This window comes from Rhizopus microsporus (assembly GCF_002708625.1).
Source record: "Rhizopus microsporus ATCC 52813 unplaced genomic scaffold scaffold_12, whole genome shotgun sequence".
NCBI lineage: Eukaryota > Fungi > Mucoromycota > Mucoromycetes > Mucorales > Rhizopodaceae > Rhizopus > Rhizopus microsporus.
The window spans coordinates 377791-399620 of NW_019671927.1; the positions used below are offsets into that span (position 1 = coordinate 377791).

The 21830-nt window shown below is 36.4% G+C and overlaps 11 protein-coding genes across 11 annotated transcripts; 4 read left to right on the plus strand and 7 right to left on the minus strand.

Annotated features, from left to right (window-relative positions):
• Positions 1-1478: 1478 nt before the first annotated feature.
• On the plus strand, positions 1479-3110 carry RHIMIDRAFT_228262 (MFS general substrate transporter; the record flags this gene model as incomplete). Its single annotated transcript, XM_023607613.1, has 3 exons — positions 1479-1730; positions 1785-2528; positions 2577-3110. The coding sequence occupies 3 exons, from the start codon at positions 1479-1481 to the stop codon at positions 3108-3110; spliced, it is 1530 nt and encodes a 509-aa protein (XP_023464662.1).
• Positions 3111-4260: 1150 nt separating this feature from the next.
• RHIMIDRAFT_239110 (MFS general substrate transporter) lies at positions 4261-6067 on the plus strand (the record flags this gene model as incomplete). Its single annotated transcript, XM_023609102.1, has 5 exons — positions 4261-4533; positions 4585-4707; positions 4775-5100; positions 5155-5452; positions 5513-6067. 5 exons carry the CDS (start codon positions 4261-4263, stop codon positions 6065-6067), a joined length of 1575 nt encoding a protein of 524 aa, XP_023464663.1.
• A 774-nt stretch (positions 6068-6841) lies between these two features.
• RHIMIDRAFT_258432 (uncharacterized protein) lies at positions 6842-7407 on the minus strand. Its single transcript, XM_023611335.1, has 2 exons — positions 7165-7407; positions 6842-7071 (listed from the first exon to the last, which is right to left on the minus strand). The coding sequence occupies exons 1-2, from the start codon at positions 7262-7264 to the stop codon at positions 6947-6949; spliced, it is 225 nt and encodes a 74-aa protein (XP_023464664.1). The 5' UTR covers positions 7265-7407; the 3' UTR covers positions 6842-6946.
• Positions 7408-8234: 827 nt separating this feature from the next.
• On the minus strand, positions 8235-8792 carry RHIMIDRAFT_204595 (uncharacterized protein; the record flags this gene model as incomplete). Its single annotated transcript, XM_023606771.1, has 2 exons — positions 8235-8491; positions 8543-8792. The coding sequence occupies 2 exons, from the start codon at positions 8790-8792 to the stop codon at positions 8235-8237; spliced, it is 507 nt and encodes a 168-aa protein (XP_023464665.1).
• A 636-nt stretch (positions 8793-9428) lies between these two features.
• Positions 9429-9959, minus strand: RHIMIDRAFT_27880 (uncharacterized protein). Its single transcript, XM_023612784.1, has 2 exons — positions 9937-9959; positions 9429-9887 (listed from the first exon to the last, which is right to left on the minus strand). Exons 1-2 carry the CDS (start codon positions 9952-9954, stop codon positions 9534-9536), a joined length of 372 nt encoding a protein of 123 aa, XP_023464666.1. The 5' UTR covers positions 9955-9959; the 3' UTR covers positions 9429-9533.
• A 67-nt stretch (positions 9960-10026) lies between these two features.
• RHIMIDRAFT_258434 (uncharacterized protein) lies at positions 10027-11282 on the minus strand. The gene is made up of 9 exons (XM_023611336.1): positions 10959-11282; positions 10877-10899; positions 10765-10825; positions 10666-10714; positions 10586-10608; positions 10474-10530; positions 10330-10421; positions 10241-10280; positions 10027-10183 (listed from the first exon to the last, which is right to left on the minus strand). Exons 1-9 carry the CDS (start codon positions 11009-11011, stop codon positions 10147-10149), a joined length of 435 nt encoding a protein of 144 aa, XP_023464667.1. The 5' UTR covers positions 11012-11282; the 3' UTR covers positions 10027-10146.
• Positions 11283-11501: 219 nt separating this feature from the next.
• Positions 11502-11891, minus strand: RHIMIDRAFT_239114 (uncharacterized protein; the record flags this gene model as incomplete). Its single annotated transcript, XM_023609103.1, has 2 exons — positions 11502-11739; positions 11803-11891. 2 exons carry the CDS (start codon positions 11889-11891, stop codon positions 11502-11504), a joined length of 327 nt encoding a protein of 108 aa, XP_023464668.1.
• A 2400-nt stretch (positions 11892-14291) lies between these two features.
• On the minus strand, positions 14292-15029 carry RHIMIDRAFT_314404 (uncharacterized protein). The gene is made up of 2 exons (XM_023614933.1): positions 14496-15029; positions 14292-14430 (listed from the first exon to the last, which is right to left on the minus strand). Exon 1 carries the CDS (start codon positions 14908-14910, stop codon positions 14695-14697), a length of 216 nt encoding a protein of 71 aa, XP_023464669.1. The 5' UTR covers positions 14911-15029; the 3' UTR covers positions 14292-14430; positions 14496-14694.
• Positions 15030-17101: 2072 nt separating this feature from the next.
• Positions 17102-17419, minus strand: RHIMIDRAFT_244826 (uncharacterized protein; the record flags this gene model as incomplete). The annotated part of the gene is made up of 1 exon (XM_023610115.1): positions 17102-17419. The coding sequence occupies one exon, from the start codon at positions 17417-17419 to the stop codon at positions 17102-17104; it is 318 nt and encodes a 105-aa protein (XP_023464670.1).
• A 398-nt stretch (positions 17420-17817) lies between these two features.
• RHIMIDRAFT_239116 (uncharacterized protein) lies at positions 17818-18687 on the plus strand (the record flags this gene model as incomplete). The annotated part of the gene is made up of 2 exons (XM_023609104.1): positions 17818-17930; positions 17985-18687. 2 exons carry the CDS (start codon positions 17818-17820, stop codon positions 18685-18687), a joined length of 816 nt encoding a protein of 271 aa, XP_023464671.1.
• A 93-nt stretch (positions 18688-18780) lies between these two features.
• RHIMIDRAFT_239117 (uncharacterized protein) lies at positions 18781-21787 on the plus strand (the record flags this gene model as incomplete). Its single annotated transcript, XM_023609105.1, has 3 exons — positions 18781-19343; positions 19399-20638; positions 20690-21787. The coding sequence occupies 3 exons, from the start codon at positions 18781-18783 to the stop codon at positions 21785-21787; spliced, it is 2901 nt and encodes a 966-aa protein (XP_023464672.1).
• Positions 21788-21830: the final 43 nt, after the last annotated feature.

The window sequence follows — 21830 nt, forward strand, 5'->3', positions numbered from 1 at the left end:
CAACTGAGAGAGAGAGAAAAAAAAAAGAATATGGGGAAATCCAATAAAAATGGAAAATAGTGAAAAATGTTTGAAAAGGAAATTGACGTCACATGTACATTGACAATTGAAACGTTTTTCACGCCTGTTTCAATATAAATAAAGGAATTCTTAAAGTAAAAATGGTAAAGGAGGAAGAGTTGTATAAAGAAGAAGATTGAATAGGAGAAATTATAGAAACGCCCACTGCTGATAAAAAAACAATGAATGTGTTGTACAACGTCAAGAAACAGCCAGGTTGTGAAATGCAGCCATAGCCAGTCAATCGATTTAAGGAAACTTTAAAATTTAATGTTCTTAAAAGTAAAAAAAAAAGCAGCAGATTTTAATGAATAGGAGCTGGACAGGTGCAATGAAACGGAGTACTTGTTCTTGTTACTGAACCTTTGATGTACAACATGATAAGTGTTTATTGATAGTATAAAAAGAATAAAGTTTTTTATCATATTTAGAGGGGAGCTATACATGAGAATTGCGGCAGAAAATCAGAAGCTGTATGATGAGGAGCATATGTTTAAAGGGCCAAAGATCGACATGATCTTTAGGAATTCGAAACTGAATATCGATATATCGGTGCTAGAGATTTCTGGGTCAAATCCAAAAGTTGTTGGGTAACTCAAAAAGATGAATAATTGTCGGTAGTGACAGTAACAGTGGAAGCGAGGGCGAAAGACGAGCACGTAAAGCGCAGAGAGGGAAGTGGTATTTTTTTAATAAAAATTTACCGAGTCAATTTTTATGGACTTGACCGGACTATAAACACCAAGTATCTCAAAGTGAATGCTACCGGAATTGGTTATGACATAGGTGCAAGCCTTTTGAGATCAAGACTTCAAAGGTACAAAAAAAACGAATACAAAAGTGGAATCACAGCTCAAAATCCAGTCCCTCCAAACTTACGAATCCAGCAAGCTTACTGCTGCTTTCTGAACAAGAAACGTAGACAAGCCTATAATTATTGACTATAATACCCTCTCAGCGTTTATATTGACGTTCTCTTCAGTTCAAGTTGACTGTTGTTGGCGAGAAATAAATTATTTGACACCAAGCAATCGCTTCAAATTGAAATAAAACAATGACCGAAGCTTGTTTAATTTTTTTTGACAGACAGACAGAATTTCGGATTAGACTCCGCGATCTTCCACATGGACATTTAGGCTAATTTCCAAATCGAAGAGAAGCGATGGATGTAACCTTTGCATTCAGGAAGCGCTTGATTTGTGCTACAGCCAACCAAAGGTGTTCTTCATTGCCAAATTTTACATATTTTTTTATGTGTGCAACACTTGAGTAATATAAATAAGCTAGAGCGATTTAGATGCTCTATTCCTTTTTTTTCTTTTCAAAGTTGGGTTTAATTAACAGTTTTCATGGCAATTGAAGAAAATAAAGAATACTACACAACAGCTTATACCACTACTACAACTGTGACAACGGAAATGGTCACAGAAGAGAAGGTTGAAGCTAGATCCGACGGGATATCATCTCATGAAGATGCATTGGTGAGAGATGATACTATTATTGCAAGTTCAATTGAGATCAATGAAAAATCAGACATTACTACCGCTCAAGAATACGATGAAAATGGCAACAAGCGCAATTTTACCATTTCTCAGACAGAAAGGCGCCTGGTTCGCAAGTTGGATTTCATTTACGTTATGCCTTTTGTTGCCATTTTGAACTTCTTACAGGTATTGTTGCTTTTTAACCTGTTTGCAGCTTTATACTAACCATTGGCCCTATAGTTCTTCGACAAGAGCACCCTTAACTATGCTGTTCCTATGGGTATTCAACAAAGCACACACCTGACTGGTTCCCAATTCAGTTGGCTTACTTCCATATTTTATCTTGGCTACCTGATCTTTCAAATCCCTGGCACTTTCCTCATTCAAAAGCTCCCTCTCAACAAATATGTTGGTACTCTCATCATCCTGTGGGGTCTTGTTCTTCTTCTTACTTTTCTGGCCCGAAACTTTTCTCAATTAGCTGCTCTTCGCTTTCTCCTGGGCTTCTTTGAAGCAGGCATTTATCCAGCTTGTGTAATGCTGATTAGTACACTCTATCGTCGTAATGAACAATCCGGACGTATCGGTATTGTCTATATCTGTAACGGTCTTGCCATGATTATCGGTGGCTTTATCAGCTATGGTGTTGCCTACATGCATGATAATGGTCTGGAGCCTTGGCAATGGATTATGATTATCCTTGGTGCTATCACAATGGCCTTTGGTGTCGTTTGCTTCTTTTTTATGGTTGACAGTCCTAAAAGCAAAGTACTCAGACTATCTGCTGAAGAAGAAAGGATCGTTGAAGAACGTACAGAGGACAACGCTGTTGTTCGTACTAGAAATTTCAAGATATCCCATATATATGAATCGCTGAAAGAGCCTCGCTACTACTGTCTGCTTATTTGTTCTTTACTTATCACTCTTCAAAACAGTGCTCTTGGCAGCTTCAATACGACCATTACTGCTGGTTTTGGCTTTTCGGTAGGTGCCGCTTTCATGACCTGAAGCTTGAAACTGACATATCTCTAGAAACTTCAATCTATCTTGTTAACTATTCCTTCAGGGGCATCTACATGTATATTTATTCTTATAGGCGTTTATTTCAACCGTCGCTACGGTCATACCCTTTACCTTGCATCTCTCTTCTTGATCGTTGCAATTATCGGTCTCATCTTGCTTCTCGTTATTCCTGCTTTCAAAGTGAAACTTCTCGGCCTTATCCTTGTCTGGTCTTATTGTGCTTCCTTTGTTATGCTTTTGACTGTTGTCGCCAATAATGTTGCTGGTTATACTAAAAAGGTATTTTACAGCAGCTCCATCATGATCTTTTACACTTTGGGTAACTTCATTGGTCCCTTCATGATGGTTGACTCTCAAAAGCCGCTTTATATTGGTGGCATGATCGGATTCATTGCCGCTGATTTTATTTGTATCCTCCTTTATATGTACCTTCGTTGGACCATGATCAGGGAAAACCGTCGTCGCCTTGCTCTTCCCGCCAAGATGGAAGTAGTAGACGATATGACAGATATCGAAAACAAGAATTATATTTACCGTCCTTAATAACCATAATTCATAGAATAATACCTCTAGTTATAATATACACAATAAAATGTCTTTTCTTAATTTGCCTTTTTCCACTCTTGCTTTGTAAAGTAGTATTTTTTCATTTATCGATTTGGCAAGTAGGACAATGTTCTCCGTGGTGATCGGTGTCTTGTATTTCTGAACATCAATAACGATTGAAATTCAGAAGCTTTCTTTTTTTTTTTGCATGTTGCATGATTGGATAAATTATCAGATTGCGCAGGACAGGCAACGAGGTACTGTACGATCAATGAATCGATACAGTTTTTTTTTATAAAATGGTTCTATACAATATAGTCGTTTCATAATGCTATTTTTAGTATTTTTTTTATATTTCATACGGAGCATTTCTCTTTAGTAGAAATTTTTTCTCGTGTCACATTGAATTTGCTTTCATTTTATTCCCTGTTATCCCTTTTTTTTAAAAAAAAATTAGTATAAAATTAGGTTGTATCTAAGCAATAAAAGATAGTGTCTTTAAGCGGAAATGAATATAAAAAATACAAAAAAAACAGATGACTACAAACTAATGGGATGATTTTTCAAGAAATTAATGTATATTTTTTATTTGCGTCATTGCCTCAAGAACCAAGAGAGCCGGCCGTTCGGAACAATACTTGCTTTCTTTTTTCGGACAGTGTAACTTGAATAGCAACGTGCCATGCATAAATTTGAGAGTTGCACTTCAGGGTTCTTTGAAAGCTAAACTCAGTTGTAATTTCATCTTCCGAAAATGAGATAGTAAAAGATCAAGGCCAGATTACCTTTTACCACGCGATATTTCCATTTATGTGTTAGCAGTACAATAAAACAAACAATACATTAATGTATAGAAGCACAATTAAAAATAAAAGATCTGTTGCTATAGCAATGAGTTGTAACAATGAAAAAGTGAGTGAAAAATACTTGCTGTAGTAGACCTATTTTTTTTTATTGGGACTTTATTTCGGTCTCCACTCCATCTGCTATAATCCTATTAAATTAAAACTTCGCTAGTCCCCATTCGGAACATATCTTTAGTTTTTTCATCTTTTCCCAGTTTTTTTTTCCCTTTGCTTTCACTTTTTTCTAATATAATTGTTAACCCACTTTCTACAAGAAAGAGGGAAGAAGAGGTGTATACAATATGAACAACTTGGATCAATATAATGACAAATTTTCCTCCCTGAATTATCGCTATATGGAAGATGATGTCTATAATCGTTATCCTTCACCAGGACTAGAAATCGAAACACCTCCATTCCAAGATAAGCCTTGGCAGTACGCCCGAAATAGAGATGATATGTTTCATGGAGTAGCAGATATCAATGTTCAGGACTATTCAGCAGAAGAAAAGGCACTTGTTCGAAAAATTGATTTACTTGTGCTGCCAATTATTTGTACTCTTGATTTTTTACAGGTAAATTCATCTTTTATTTTCTTGTACATGTTATCTTATCAAATCTTGTAGTTTTTGGATAAATCAACAATTAATTATGCTGCCTTAATGTCATTCAAAGCAGATTTAAACCTTCAAGGTTCTCAATACAGTTTACTCGGTACAATGTTTTACTTGGGCTATTTCATTTATCAAGTAAACAAAAAAAGATTAAAAAAAAAGTATTACTATGGCTTATACCTCCTTTATTATCTTATCTTAGCTTCCCAACAATTTCCTGTTGCAGCGTATTCCAATTGCTAGATATATTGGAGTCCTCGTTATTCTGTGGGGTCTTGTCTTGCTTTGCACTGCTTTCGTAACAAACTTTTCACAAGTTGCCGCATTGAGATTTTTACTTGGATTCTTTGAAGCCGGAATTTATCCTTGCTTGACCTTACTTATCAGTACGTTCTACAGACGTGCTGAACAAGTCGTACGCCTCGGCGCCTTTTGGATTTGCAACGGCTTTGCTCTCTTTACAGGAGGATTAGTCGCATATGGTATTGGGCATATGGCAAATATTGCCGGGCTCAAAGCATGGCAGTGGTATGCAATCTTTTTATATGATTTGCTATAGCACGCTCACAAATCTATTGTTAGGTTAATGATCATTCTTGGTAGCGCGACTATTCTTATGGGAATCATCACTTTCCTCTTCTTAATCGATACACCTAAATCACCCGCGCTTCAATTAAATGCTGAACAAGAACTCTTGGTAGAAGAAAGAACAAAAGATAATGCTACTGTACGTACAACAGAAATTAAACGAGAACAGATTATGGAAGCTATCAAGGAAATCCGTTTCTGGTGCTACTCATTTGCTTGCTTGTTAATCAATCTTCAAAATGGCGCCATGACTATTTATAATGGCCAGATTGCACAAAGCTTTGGTTTTAATGTAAGAAACCCCACTCAATTGACAAAATACTTTATGCTAATTTACATTTATTTATGGCAGCAATTACAATCAATGTTACTCACCGCTGGTGCTGGTGGTTCCACAGTTGTCTTTATTGTCATTGCTATTGTCGCCGTGCGAAAGACTCAGCAGACCATTTACACAGCCTGTGCTCTGACAGCAGTCAATATCATCGGCCTGATCCTCCTGCTTGTCATCCCTATAACTCAGCTCAAGCTAATTGGTTTCTATCTGGCTTGGTCCTACTGTAGTGTCTATGTACTGTTGATTACCTCTGTTTCCAATAATGTGACTGGTTACACGAAGAAAATCTTTTATAACGGAGTTCTTATGCTGTTCTATACCATTGGCAATGCTGTGGGTCCTCTCATGATGGTTAAGCCTCCGTTTATTGAGGGCATGCTCGGATACCTTGTGGCAAATTGTCTCGTGTTTATTCTCTTTTTGGTTGCTCGATGGCGAATGGCCGTCGCCAACAGTCGCAGACTTCTTTTGATGGGACATTCCTCCAATGTGAATATGGTGCCTGCTCATACCTATATTCAAGAAGATATCAGTGATGAGCAAGATCAATCATTTATCTACATTTTATAGAAATTGTATTTTTTAGTTTTCCCCCAAAGAACAGACTTTTTGCGTTGTTATTAATATTTAGTAAATTAATTCATTATTCCTTTTGTGTATATATGTAGCACATAATTCATAGAGAGAGAGACATTGTAATAATAGGAAAACAGCTGACTTTGTTCATGCTTTATTTTATGGTATACTCGATCTCTTTGCAACTTCTTCCATATCTGCGCCGCGTTTATGATGTAGCATATATTCTAATTGATTTAAATCCACAAAGCTTGGCACAACTGTCTCATTGGGAGTTGCCACTTTTGCAACCGACTTTTTCCCTTCCTCAAAGGTAGCCCCAAGATTTCTTAGGGCTGCCATTCTTTCTGGTCCTGTTGGCATAGGTGATATGGGTGACTCTGAAACACTAGATCTTCTCCTTTCATGGAATGGTTCATGCTGATAATGTTCTTGTTGTATATCTTTTATGGTTCCAGAAATAGGCTGTGTGTTGTTCATTTTTTGTGTAGTTATTTAAAAAGAAGTTTATCCTGTCTTTTTTTTTGCTGCTCATTTTAAGCTACTACTGATCTACGCTATCATTACGTCATAATGATACGCGCTCTCTCTCTCAACGCGATCATCTTTTCAGGATAAAGGTATACAGGTGCTAAATGCTATGGTTATGTAATTCTGAAATTCTGAGTACATCATGAGACACATATATATAGTGCTTTGCTAGAGTGAGAGAGAGGATGTCATTCTGTCTTGAAGATCCAAAAATGGTTTTTGATTTGTTTTTTTTTTTTTTTTTTTTTTTTTTTTTTCTATGAAACAACACACTGTAATTAAACAAGCTTAAGTATTTTTATGCAGTAGCCTATTTTTGCCCGAAACCTTCTTTTGAAATACTTAACTGCATAAAATTAAATATTGCAGTCTAAGCCAAGCTGTGCTTTTTAAATGCATGCATAAGTGAACGATGCTGAGTAAGGCAATGTAAAATACAACCAATAAGAAACGGAGGAAAGGTTGATCTACCAAAGCGATGTGAATTTCAAGGTAAAAACCAAAAAAGGTTTCTTTTGGACAATGCCTGTCAATGTCCAGTTACAAAACGGGTTGTATACCTCTTTTCGCCATTATGATTTGAGAAGTGCGCAGTATGGCCTTTTGTTCATGGCTTGATTGGTAGGAATGAGGCAAGCTTATGAAACGAATGCTACCCATTTTTCTTTTATCCCAGGATGTGCTGTCTTTTTTATTCTGTTTTCATGGCATTATAGACGGCAGAAATCAACCTTCCAAATTGTTCAAGATAGAGAGAAAGGAGGGGAAAAGAAATAGTTGGGGTGAAAAGATCTAGAAACAGTGTATCCCAAGAGAAAGTTTATTTAAAGTTTCTTACATTACAAACAAACAACTTCATAGTTGCACAATTTACGCCGACTTCTCTAATGACAGTGCGTGCCTGAAGTAAAGACATAGATGACATGTTATTTTAGTAGGGGACATTCATCTCTTTGATGACCATATTGCCCGCACCATTTACTGTGTGAGCGAATGGGTGTATATAAGGTTAGCCTAGTTAATATTTGGCTTATTGACATATATACCATTGGCCACCGCAAAGGTTTATATCTTTCACAGTTGGTGTTGAATTGTTCAGTAGTGATGAGGTAGATTGATTGTGTTGATGCATCGTTTGGTTGTGTCTGTAGCCAAGAGAAAGAAAAAGAAAGAAAGAAAAAGAACAAGCCAAGGTTTATATAATACAGAACGAAGATTTCCCTCTGTATGTGCCACAGGTAATTCACTACAAATTATCAAGATGGCGTCCCCAAATATGTTTAACCAATTATGAATTAGCTTAGAATACCAACTACAGCGTTTTGATGTGATTCTTGTCATTTCAGATTTGGCAGTGTATGCCTCTTCTCATGTGTATTCATAAGCAACAATTGTCTTTGCCATCTGCAATGGAGGGATTCTTAGCATTGGATATATTCTTTACCACAGCCACAGGCAAGTGAAATCGAAACTTGACTACCTATTTTCCCTAGGAAAAGAGAAAAGTATATGGTCAGCTCAAGGGCTTTCTTTTGCATGAAGCGCACATAGAACCCATAGTCATCATCAATGACAGCAGTAGTAATACTCCTGCATGCATATCCATGTAAACAAATGCATATAAATATATTTAGTTTAAATCTAACAGGATGATAACAAACATGGCTATTAAGACGGCTAATATACAAGTAGATCCAAATATGACGGCTCCTCTACTAGCAGGGAATTGTCCCTTAGTGAGAGCAATTTGTGTATGAAAATAACGAGCATTGGCAAAGTATAGGAATACGATACTAAACACGACAAATGTAGCTCCTACTGATTTACCAGCTTTTGTATAACGATTTGTCATTGATTCGGGGGATAGATGGTATAGTTGAGTTATGGCTACACTCATGTTAGAATATGGTAAAAAGAAGAAAGGGGATGTACATTTACCTACGCCGACGGTAATAAGTGATAGCGATGTTCTTAACCAGGCTAGGAAGGTACGCTCGTTTGCTAGATGATCTCTAGCTGTAGCAGATTTATTTTCTAGCAAATATGAAGTCGAATATTTGGAATAGAGCTGTCCTAGGTAGCTATAAGGCCCTCTCTTGTGTCTGTTGTCCTGTTGCTCCTTGTATTTCTGTCTCCTTTGCTCTATCTCTTCTTTTGTTTTAGTACGAACCAAAAAGGGTGGTTCCATATCTGCCATAGCACTTGATGTCCTTCGGCTACTAGTTTCTTCCGAAAGATGACTGTCTGTGTTTGGCTGATTCATTTCCAAATTAAAGAAGGAAAAAAAAAGTCTACATAGCCGCTGTCTCGGGTTAAGTTTTTTTATATGTATGAAATCAGCAATTTCCTTATAGAAAAGTGACTTGCCAAAAGCAATAAATTATGTAATCCACACAGTCTATAAAGAATATACTCTTGTTCATAAAAAAGAGAAGTAAATTAAAGAAAGAGGGAAAAGAAGTAAAGAAGAAAAAAAGAGTGAAAGAGTGACAGAGAAAAGATCAAAAGACCTCTATTGCACCACCAAACTCGATTTTTATTCGCTTAGAATACTCTCTCAGTCTTTTGTTTGTTTAAAAAGTTATTATCTTGACTTTTTTATTGTCAAAGACGCATTGGAACTATAGGAAGATGACTACGACTGTAATATATAGTTTTAACCACTCAATACGTCTATTATATATCATTATGTGATTCGACTCCCTTTTTCTTTTCCTTGGGTTCTATTAATAAAGCAGCTTAGTTACTTTAAATTAGTATAGTTATCAACCGTAGGATTATTCTTCTTGTTTGGTGTTAAGTGGTTGATTATTAAAATGAACATCTCTTTTTATGCTCTTTCTAAATTTTGTTCCTGAAACAACCCATTTAGTGTATTAAAAAAACTGTCAAAAATTGATGCTTTATTTTGCTTATATTAAATATCCATTTAAGCGACTTCTAATTGGCGCTCATACTCTGCCATCTCTTCCATGATCGCTTTGTTCAACACTTGTAATTCATCATATCTTGATTCAGCATTTTCTAATTGATTTTCAAGCTCTCCGACAGTTTTTTCAAGGGATTCTGCCTTTATATCAGCTTCTTGAGACTTTAAGCTTATGACTTGCAGTTTATTTTCAGTCTTTTCGAGCTGATCTTCCAAAGACTTGATCTTGGATTGTAAAGAGTTAATTTCATGACTCTTTTGAATATCTTCAGCTTCTAATTGTTTTATCAAGCTTGCATATTCATCACCAGCAGCAGTAGCACTTTCAGCTTGTTCACGAAGTATATTTAATTTCTTGTTCAATGTGAGTACCAGTTCTCATCAGATGACATGCATAACTTACTTCTTTAAACTTTTCCATCTTTTTTTTTTTATAATAATAAACAAATAAGAAAAAATAATAGCTTGTTTATATAAGAACCTCATCGCTACTCCCTCTCTCTCGACACATCTTGTTTTGCCCCTTTTCATTTGCCTTTTTAATACACTGTGCTTGCAGAGAAAAATATGATTATTTATTATTATTGTTATTACTACACATTCTTTTTCCTATTTATACAACGTTATCAACTCCAGTACCCCCAAGTAATCTAACATGTGTTTTAGTAAACGCTGACATGTGCACAAAATTTTTGAATCTAACTTACTTTGAACTGGCAAAGGCCTGACCTGTGAAGGCGGCAATACCTATGGTTCATGCGTCAATAATTGTCCGTCTGTGTAACTTTTGACTTACCATAACATATAGCGGCAAGTAGGAGAGAAACACCCGTAGCGATAAGTGGTCCGGTTCCTTTCAAGTTGGAAAGAAACATAACAACAGCAAATCTAATAGACACGGTCAATCTTATTTTAAATCTCCAAGACCTTAAACACTTACGCCAAATACATCAAAGCGCGGAAGTAGCAGTTTTCAAAGTAAGAGATGAACGTGTCGCTATAGAAACGAGTGGTGTCAGATACATGTGTGTATATGAATGTACCAGGCTTACAATTTAGGGCTTGTTGGACAAAACTAAGCAAACAATGAATCACTCTATCCCTATCTTTCCCTCTGTCTCTCTTTTCTTACCTTTAAGCATAATGGAACCTCTACAAAGACGAGAATAAAGGCGATGACGCTGCAAAAGAATATTAGTGATCATATAATGTATTATTACGTATACTTTACAATCCAACAATACTAAAGATTACATGATTAAGAAATCCAACAATACCTAAAACAATCAATACTGTACACGAAAGTTAGAAAGAAGAAAATTGATACTGTCATCTACACTTACAAATGATAGAGACTATACCAAGCCTTTGTATTTAACTCATCAACAAAACTATTTTCCTCTTGATATTCATGTATATATTTACCATTGTCCGTAAAGCGAAAAGTTTCTAGACTTGATTTCATCAAATGCACCCATTTTATCACAGTGTAAGAATTTTTTTATTTTCCAACAAAGAAAAGTACAAGAAAAAGATGATGCTTTATAAGAAAAAGAGGATAGAAACTCCGTCGTCTGACTTTGGATGGCTTGTCTTGTCGCTGAGCTTTTTTTTGTTGTTGTTGTCCTTTGTATGGACATGCACACCATGATATAAAAACAATAATCAAGTGAATATCAAACTTGACTAGGATGTCTCATTATTTTCATAATCAGCAGAGGGAATAAGAAAAAGAAAAGAAAAAGAAAAAAAGTGTATGTCACGTGTATTGTTTGCCAAGCTGTCTAAATTTAGGTGACGGACAAAGTATGCGATACAGGATTTTAATCTTAAAAGAGACGAAAGGATAAGAATATATGTACGTTTGCTCAAAGATACCTTTATAAAAGTTCTGATTCAGCATCATAGAACATTTCTTGTTCTTCAGGAGGTTCTTGCAAAAGCGTCTGCAAATACCTTTGAGGATGTTCAACTGCCTAGTGTAACAGCATCATCAAGAGGTATGTAGGAACAAAGTGCTTGTGGCGAAACAAGATCAGAGGTTAACTCGAGGCTCAATTGTCGAATGGTAGTGATTTTGCTAACTTGTACTGTACCATTACTGTTGACAAAGAGAAAAGCCACTGACGGAGGAGGAAGCAGTTGAGAGGCTGGCTCACGTAGATGAACGAATATGATGACAGAACAAAGTGTTGGATTTATATGACTATAGACGTGAAAAAGTTTGATTATACGTTGATCGCCTTTTTTTTTCGTTGGATGTTACTACATTAAAGCATAGAGAGTGTCGACTTCAATAATATTGACAGAAGTTAAGTCGATATGATGAAGATCAGACGGTTGTAAGAATGCAACCATACAGAGTAATAAGGCAAACTTCGTTGGTCGTGTGGCAACGGAGGCGATAGTGCACTGGATTTAATTTGCTGGGTTGCTCGAAGAGTAGTTTGTAGGTTAGTTGTTGATCAATACAGAGGCTTTGGCCGTGATGGATTGCAGGATCGTATGTATCACTAGTTCTTTATATTAACTGCTTAGTCGTGAGATTAACTCAAATAAAAAAATTCATAAACAAAAAAAAAATAACGGGAAGAAAAGGCTTTTTGTTTATTACTGTTATCAGGTAAGTTTAATAACAGGTAGTCATTGCGCTCCAAAAAATATAATAAAACGAGTAATTCTACATGGGCTTACACTACTGTCAAAGGATGATATGGTTGATTTTGCTGCAATTTGGGCTACCAACGTAATGAGATTACTTTCGAAAGAAATGAGTAGGTTCAGGTACCATAAGCCGACTTTGGCAAAATTCGGAAACTGAACTAATGCATGAGGATGCATAAATTACGAAAAAGTTGACAAGCAATTCTTGACTATTTCTTTCACGTTCAACACCGCCAGCATCGTCAAATCAGTCTCTATTTCTTTTGCAACAGTAGAATCTAAAGGACCAAAGGTCGATATGATCTTCAGAAACCTCAAGCTAAGCATTGATGTATCAGCTTTGGAGATTTCGGGTCCAAAAGTCAACTAATCAGAGTACTCCAAACCTTTGCGCAAAAATTAACTAGTGACATACGACGAGTAAGTTTTAAAAAAGGCTTACCAAACTACTACCACCATTACCAGATAGACATTGTCTACAAAGTTTTAACGGGTAGATGATGGGTGTAAAGGCTATTTATATATTTAGTGACATGTTCGTTGTAGACGCATAAAAGAAGTATGAATGAGCTATTATATTGTTACCTGTTTGGGTTTTAGCTTGGCACGCGCTGAACTGACATAAGACTTGTTCATGACCATTTACTTCATCAAGGCATTTTCTGCTTGCATTCTTTTCATAAGAGAGCCGCTTCTTTGTTCTAGAATAAAATCATATAAGACGGTAAATACTCAAAAAAAAGCAAAAACAAAAGGTTATATATTATTAACGTAAAATCAGCACTATAATTATAACCGCGTTCTGGTACTGATATAGAGTCTAGCTTTATTTGACAGTAGCTACAGCTTTTAGACGGCTTGTACTTATCAACTAGGATAATAACAGCTTTCTTCGAAAGATGGCGGCGCAATTTCTGTTACTGTATGCTTAGTATGGTCTGCTTTTTATAACCGTAACTTGTATTCTATCTAAAGTTACCTTGGAAGGACTTGGTGTGAAGCATTTCTTTGAAGATGGTAAGCTATCATCACCATAAGCAAAAATATGCCTGTTTGTGGAAGAAATGGGCTGAAATCCGGCGGTCCTGCGATTCTGTTGCTTCAATCTACATCTTTCTTTTTTTGAACTCGCATGGCATAGCTTGAAAGGCTCATGATGTATTTTTTTTACCAGTCATTACATTGGTTATGTTATCCAAAGATTGTTTTCGATTGCCGTATGTATAATCTTTAAGCTCGCGATGATGAAAGGCTCTCATGAAGTTAAATACACTATACATGGTATGTCCAAAATAATGTTGTTAGTGTTAATCAAGTTTACTAACCAAAAAGGGAAAATAACATACTGGTTGTGTAAGATGGAGATTATTCCAATATATACTAAGATTGATCTACAATCTGTGACATTTGGACTAGGTATTAAATTGTAAAAGGGTTGAATGTCACCATTACCGTATTGTTTTCTTTTGATCAATTTTTTTTTATTATACCAAGAAAATCCAGAACGAACCCTAAAAATCCATATTATTGTTGTGGCACATATGTATATATACTTGTAATCGCCATTAGATACGGAAAACGTATGTTCTTTTGTACTGGATCTATTGAAAATATATTGGTCTGAAGTGTCCACAGCAGTAACGAGATCACGGAACTCTATCAGTGCAAATAATACCCATTAGCTCTGTATTTCTCCCTATTATTTATTTCCCAATATTAATATGTGTACCCGGATCAACTCCAATAGCATATCAGTATACAAGAACCCATAAGGCTCTTTATTTAGACGGTAAGTTCTTCTTCACCAGTCAGAAATATTCATTTTTCTTTTAGCCACTTTTTCGTCTTGCTTATTGTCCGGTAATAATTCTAAAAAGCGTATATGGAAGTAGTTAACGAAAAAGTTAGTGTGTAATTGCAAACGTATCTGCAGTGGTGTGCCTGGAGTTACTGACGAAAACAAAACTGATACCATATGACCGTCTCAATATATACCATAGTCCAGGACTATTTTATTTTTTTCGAGATTAGTTTGCGCTATATGTTATTTATCATATTTAATTAAGCGAACATCCTATTAAAGCAATAAAATAAAAATCTTTTCAAAATTTTGCATACGTTATTTATTTTTCTGAAGATGGTCAATATCAAAAAGCATCTCCCATATGCGCTCTTTGCTCTCATTGCCATAACAGCCATAAAATTGTTGCGGATACATTAGGTTTGTTATATTCTAATAAATTGATTACTAAAGTTTGATATTGATTACAAGTATAATACTCAATAAAGCCATATTACCTGATTTGTGATATGGTTGTATACAATTATATTTAAAAAACCTGGAACTGGCAAACCAGCAGCAGCACATCTGCTCAATAAAGCATACTTGATCTTTTCACCGGAAGGTGGCGCATAAACTATGCACACAGTTGATACATATACTACGGATTCGCCCTATGCGTTTGTCGTCGCAAAAACTTGTCATACCTATACCATGTCAAGCAATCAATAAAATCGTCCAACCTTTAAATTCAAAAGGCATCAAAATAAAGTTAGTCGCGGTCTCTAACAGCATGGAGCTGAAAAACATCAAATTGTGGGCATTATATTCCGCAAATTCAAAGGAGGAAATAACTTCAAAAGGAAGATCACCGAAAGCGGTATAAAATATTGTAGCAATTTGCCTAGTTGGTAGTTTGTTAATTGGCAACATTTGCGAAAACAACAAATAGGCAATACTATACTTGTAAAAGTCTGCAACAAATGGAAGAAACGCTGTATTAGTCGATAAGGTCGGCTGCCTACTCAATACTGAATTGATAGCATTATGTGCTATATTATTCGCAATATTATTCAATCAGTTAGTGATACTGATGATATATTACCTAGTGTACTTGAAGTAGCATTATGCGTTTACCCATATTTTTAATGTTAAGGATTGGTAGATATCTTGATTGATAAGTAATAAAAAACCCTTTGAAAACGGCGTATATATTTCGTTTTATATTTCTGGTTAGATGTAGTTCAACATCTTTGCATGAATAATCAAGAAGTTAAAGGGTCGTTTGCATATACACATTTAATATACTTGTTATCAAAATTTACTTACTGGCAATAACATCTGCTGTAAATGCGGTAGCGAGGCATTCATAAATTCTATCAAGTTCAGGAATGTTATACAAATATTCACCTTTTGATAAATCCTGTGCTAATCATGTGCGATAGATCTTCCCATAACAATCATTACCATTTCCTGGATTTCTTCTTGTCATGTCAAATTGGGCAAATTGGTGCCTGACGCAATTGTTGAAGCCCTATCCAAACAGAATTTAGATAGGTATCCATATAAAAAGAGATATAGGTAATATTACAGTTCGAGATGCATGTCCTTCACCTAATGTCACGGATCTGTAGCAGTGATACCAAAAGTCGGCTACATAGCTCTTGGGTACGATTCATTTTCTTTATAACCACCCTCAGCCCAAAAGCAGACAGAATATAGTGCAAGATTGAGGGCATCATGCCGAAGGATAGAGTATTCCTTAGCAGCTGTTCATATCACTTGCTACATTTGAAATGCTTAATATATAAATACCATTTTATATTTATATTGAATCCAAACTTACCCGATTTTGCTTAAACGACGGATGGAGAAGCGAGTTTAGTTTGCATTTTCTGGTGAGTTGTCGCACATCACCAAGCATTTTTATTATATAAGTTAACCACTACTATTGAATTACTTATTGAATAAAACTTTAAGCTTAAAAAAAGTAATTCATTTCGTGTAGATACTGACTTCTATATATTCTTTGTCTTTTAGGTTCTCATTATTGTATTTTTTTGTTCTTTTTTAAGGAGCTTACTATACTTTATAGTGACACAGCAAAATTTTGTACTACTGACAATCTCTTTGTTCAAAAGAATAGGGTTAATCAAATGCAGTAGAACTTATTCTGCAAGCAGTTTGTATATAAAAAGAGAACGTAAAGTAAGTGCAGTAGCATTTCATATAAAAAACGTTTCTAAAAGCATATACTCAAGAGTAAATATTCTTAAGCTTGCTATATCCGCTTGATTCAAGGGAGTGCACACCATGATATCAACGACTTCATCCAATCCATGGTGATATAGTTGCCTCTTGAAACAATAGGGCGACACTCAAACGAAAATTGAACAGAATCCCTTCTCCAGTTAAGCAAAGTCAAGCATAGAAAACGTATCAAATATATTTTCAAAAAAATACTACGTTTGTAATACAACAGAAAAACGGTGACAAAAAGAAGACCGGAGAAAAACCTAATTTAGAAATACAAGAGATCTTTAGAAAAAAAAAAAAGCAAACAAACACAGCACTATTTCTATTGTCACAACATCTTGAAGGGAGTCTAACTTTCCGTGCTGAGGAGAATAATCATGAAAGCGTGGGTGGAGACGTTAAGCAATGGTTTTAAATCTATTTTTTTTTTTTTCAAAGCTGTAAGCGACTGCTATGAAAAACAACTAGTTTAAATCTTGTGAGACTGTATGTACTTCAAGATATAAAGAGTTTAAAGTGCAACATATTATATATCTTACTCGTAATATACTTACTTATACAGTCTATCATAGTAATCTCTGCTTATATACCTCAAACGCCTGAATGTGTTGAAGAACAAGCAGCTTCAGAAAAAAGATCTTTTATCCTTTCATTAAAATGACGTTGAATTGCAGCTTTTATATCTCTTCTACCGTAGCTTTCACGTAACTTTTGCAATATAGCCTCCTTCGTATTGTCCGATAAAGGTAAAAAAAGAGATATCATCAAGGCTTCCAATAAGATGACTATGCTCATTATAAAGCTTAATAGTGACCTGATTAGGTGCTAGAAAATAACAGGTGGCAGTAACATAGCATCTGCTATCAATCTACTTGCTTGATTTCTGAATTGGCCGATTTTTAGATGATTCATTTTCTGTCTGTACATCAGCACGACCCTTATTGGTCCCAGGTCTATGGCATATGTACTTAATTTTCCAAATGATGCTTCTTCTTGTTACACGTTTTGGCATAAGTTGGCCTCCTTCATTTAAAGTAGATATATCACCATTCGTCTTTTCCTTACAAATCCAACATACTGCATGGTGAGCAGGTGAATTTTCAATGAGATTTTTCCAAGAGTTAATATCAACAATAATTTCTCTAGGAAAGCGTGTGTATTGTTCTAAAACAAAGCTCTCAGACATGATTACTATTCTTTAACAAAAGGGGAATAGTGGAAGAAAAAGCCAAAGAATTAAAGGAGAATTAATGATCACAATGTCAAGAATAAATGGCCACTTCAAGAATTTAAAGTTCAGAAAGGGGGCAAAATAAGGGCATGAAATTTGGTCATTTACGTCATCACGTGACCGCTGTTGAAGCAACTCTGCTTCTGCTATTATTTCCTCACACTAATCTGTTCCCTTTTTCCTTTTATATTTTTCTCAATGGCAAATAAAAAAGAAAGTAAAGCACAAACTCAATAGCATCTTTATTTCTTTCTAATTAATTTGCTAATTAGAAAAAACAAAAGAGGAACCTCAGCCTGACAACTCTAAACAAAACGATCCAACCCAGGTACAATAAAAAAAAGAGGAAACATATGCATCATGTTGACAAGGATGGACAGGACAAAAATATGGTGACTGAAATTGTCATTGAAGAAGACAACTCAGAAGGGAGTGAAAAGAGTGACTATAAAGATTCAGAAATATGGTAAGCATTTTTTAATACTGTTTATGCAACAGAAAAAATCTGAATATAAAACAGGACGATGACACCTCAGCAATCCGCTGACTTAAAGGCGCTTCATGAATCTATTCAGCTTGGTACTGCTGGTATAGAAGAGGAGGAAACGGAAAATCAGAGAAATAATGAACATATCACGGATAATACCCATACGGCAGAGACCATATCCTCTGTTCAATCACAGCCAGCATCTTTTTCTATATCAACACAGACCTCAACAGCAACAGCGACAACAACAACAACAACAAACATTGAAGATACACGACCGGCTGTTGGTACTGAAGAGTGGCATCGTAGGCGTCGTGAGAGTCACAAATTGGTAGAACGTAAGCGGCGTGAGGCGATTAATGAAGGGATCAATGAGATTGCACGTATTGTGCCAGGCTGTGAGAAGAATAAAGGATCAATCCTTACTAGAGCCGCAACCTACATCAAACAGCTAAAGGATGAACAAGTGTCATTAATGGAAAAGGCATCACTTGAGAAGCTCTTATCAGAACAGGCCATCACTCATCTGAAGCAGCAATTGGCCACCGTAAAAGAGCAGATGGAAAAATTATCACAAGAATCACAGAGCTTAAAGAATGAACTCGAATCAACAAGATCTGAAAACAGTTACCTCAAAAGACGACTGGAGGCTGTTGAAGCTCGTGAGGATTCAAGGTCACCAGGCCCTTCCGTCAAAAAATTAAAGACCGAAGATGGCAGTGACGAAGAAAAATGATAATAAAAGAGAAACTGATTACCAAAAAAAGAATAATCTCAGATATAAAAAGTGTCATCTACTGTTCTGATTTTCTTCTTTCTTTCTTACTTTATGCATTTGGTCAAGTTCATAAAAACAGACTACGTTTTATGGAAGAAGATCATAAAGTGTACAGTTGCTTATGAGATTGCTACTATTCTCATTTTGATACCAAAGGTCGAAGCCAACGTGGGCGTAGTGCCCTATCTTATCACTCTCGGCACTTTATTCTTCAATGCAAGTGGAACAGCTGGTAATCAGATTGTTGAAATGTTGTTGAATGTTGCCATGATGATAATACCATCCATTTGGTGTGCTGTCGTTAGCTACCTATGTACTTTATACAACAGCCATATGAACGGTCTTTATTCTAATGGTGCAGGAATTATCGCGGCTATTGCCTTCTTTATCTCCGTCTTCTTTACTGCCTATTATCGGCTAAAATACCCACGTCTGTTTATTCCCGGCCTGCAAGGATTCACCATTGCTTTCTTTGGACTTACCAAGGGCATTTATAATACGCAGTTTAATGTCATGTCTATCGTCGGTATTTTCTATCCGACCCTGATTGGAGGAGCCATTGCTCTGCTTGTTAATTTACTGCTTTGGCCAGAAACAGCAGCTAAAGTATCCGAGTAAGTCCATAAGTTTCTTTTTCTTTTTCACAAGTAAATCAAACGTGTACTTTAGAACATCTTTTGCAAATGCATTGGCTTCGATACAAACAGTTTTGGAATTTATAGAAAGGGATGTACTAAAGGATAACGATGAAGTGTTTAGTGATACGGCTGCTTCCAAACAACTCAGCCAGTTGATCCAAAAGCTAGATGCAGACATCTCAAAGACACAAACTGCAAGAAAGGAGGCGAAGTATGAAATTGTCGTGTCGTATTACCGACCGACGTGGTACAAATCATTTGCTACCACCTTGGACAGCCTCTCACGATATTTGTATGGTTTTGCACTGACGATCGAACGCGAGGGACAGATTATACTTCAACAACGTCTGGATCAACAAAAGGGAGTGCATAGTCATGATGATGATAGTGTGGCGATAGATATGGAAGAACTTTTCACGGTCAATAGTCGGGGTGCGCCAAATTATTACACAAAGGGATCCACAGTATTAGAAATAGAATATAAACTTATTTCCAGACTTCAGCACTCTGTTCAACCAAATGTCCGAAGGTTTATCAAGATTTGCATATCTGTTATACAATGTATTCAGTATCGTCTTGAGACAAATAAGGCTATACCCAAAAAAAAGCAGGGTTGTGAAAAGTCAGAGGAACATCTTGATATGGCAGAGGCTATGAGGAGCCTACAGGAAGCAAAGATTACCTTGGAAAACGAGTACCAACAGCGTAGTGCAGTGCCAGTTGAGGATCATTTCATGATTTACACAATCCTATTTACTCTCACACAGTTTGGAAATAAGTTGATTGAATTAGAAGAACAAGCAAACAACTTGATTAAAAGAAAGACAGGAAAACGTCCACACATCTTTTTTCCGCGTGTGCCTTTAAGTAAATGGCTCGAAGAAGCTGGTGAGAGCGCAAAGGGAGAAAGAACAGCTACAGAACAGGTTCTGTTTGACCAACAACACCTGTTACAAAGAGAAGAAACAAGGAGAAATCAAGCATCTTCGTCAAACCAAACGGAAGGAAATAGAGAAAAGCCAATATATAAGCCAAATGGGCCCATAGAGAATAGGATGTCTATAGAAAGCGATTGGGTTGATGATCAAGACAATGTCCTAATACCACTTCAGAACACACCAGGAACGCACTTTTGGAGTAGGTATTTACAAATATTAAACAATTGGCTTCGAACAGATCCTGTGCGATTCGCTATCAAGTTTACAATCACTATGGAGCTTTTGGCGTTAATGGCATGGCTGCCAATACAAGGCGCAAATGACCTTTATAATGTACGTCTTGTTTATATTGTTTAGCTTTTGCTTATTTTTTTTTGTCTGTAGAATAACCATGGGCAGTGGGGACTTTTGTCTGCAATGGTCGTGTTTAACTTTACCGTCGGATCTACCGCGCTACAATGCCTTTTCCGTGTCCTTGCAACCATTGTTGGTGCTGTTGCCGGGTACATATGCCTGCTAGCGGGCAATCGAGATGAGAATCCTTATGTTATCGCGGTCTTGGTGTTAATATTCCAGATTCCGATGTGGTACATGCTGCTAGGATCAAAGTATCCCAGAATTGGCTTTATCTCACTACTTACCATGGCCGTTATCGTCTCTACTGGATATAGCAATAGATACAACGAAGACTTGTTTGCACCTGTTTGGAAACGCACTATCACTTCCATTTTTGCCATTATTCTTGTTATTATCATAGATCAGTTTCTATGGCCAGTCTGGGCACGCAAGATGGTTCGCAAGCATCTATCTGATTTACTGATAGCCACAGGTATTCAATATTCCAAGGTAGCATCTCTTGTCTGCCAAGAAAATACGCAATCACATCTGTACAAGTCAACTCTTCGTGATGTACAGTACAATGCCAAAATCCTACGCAAGCAACATCAACTGACTTGTCAAATGCTTGGGTTAGCGCAGATGGAGCCAAGGTTGACCAAGGGACCCTTCCCGATCGGGATCTACAGAGACATTCTGGAACACGAGAAGCATATTTTGTTTTGGATCGGCCATTTACTAGAAACACAAACTTTTATCAGAACTCAAGTGAGAAAGAGCATCATGAACCCGATGAATCCTTATAGACGTGAACTTGCTGCAGCAGTACATTTATACCTTTATACACTCGCATGTTCTCTACGTACAAAATCATCACTTCCTGCTTCACTTCCTTCAGCCGAGATTGCTAGAAGATTGTTAAGTAAGCGTCAGAGTATCTTGTGGCACAATCATTATAGGCTGAAGAGTGATGATGATCAACAGGTAAAAGCAAATGAAGAAAGTACTGAGGATCAAGTTTACTGGCAGGCATATGCTGCTGGTATTATAGAGGTTATTGCTGAACAGGAGGCAATGGGGGAGTTAGTTGCAAAGCTAATGGGTCAACATGTATTCAAAGCTGCTACTAAAGACTGGATTGCCTGAAATCTTTAGTCTTTTCCCTATTACTGTTTACTACATTTGCTAA

Excerpts from the sequence above, each read along its gene's own strand:
- RHIMIDRAFT_314404 (XM_023614933.1), bottom strand. The coding sequence starts at position 14,910 with ATGTTGCCAATTAACAAACTACCAACTAGGCAAATTGCTACAATATTT.
- RHIMIDRAFT_258434 (XM_023611336.1), bottom strand. The coding sequence starts at position 11,011 with ATGGGTGCATTTGATGAAATCAAGTCTAGAAACTTTTCGCTTTACGGA. Across the intron at positions 10,900-10,958 it reads TTTTCGCTTTACGGACAATG|GCTTGGTATAGTCTCTATCA; the intron begins GTAAATATATAC and ends TTAAATACAAAG. Across the intron at positions 10,715-10,764 it reads ATCTTTAGTATTGTTGGATT|CGTCATCGCCTTTATTCTCG; the intron begins GTAAAGTATACG and ends ATTCTTTTGCAG.
- RHIMIDRAFT_258432 (XM_023611335.1), bottom strand. The coding sequence starts at position 7,264 with ATGGGTAGCATTCGTTTCATAAGCTTGCCTCATTCCTACCAATCAAGC. Across the intron at positions 7,072-7,164 it reads AATCATAATGGCGAAAAGAG|ATCAACCTTTCCTCCGTTTC; the intron begins GTATACAACCCG and ends TCGCTTTGGTAG.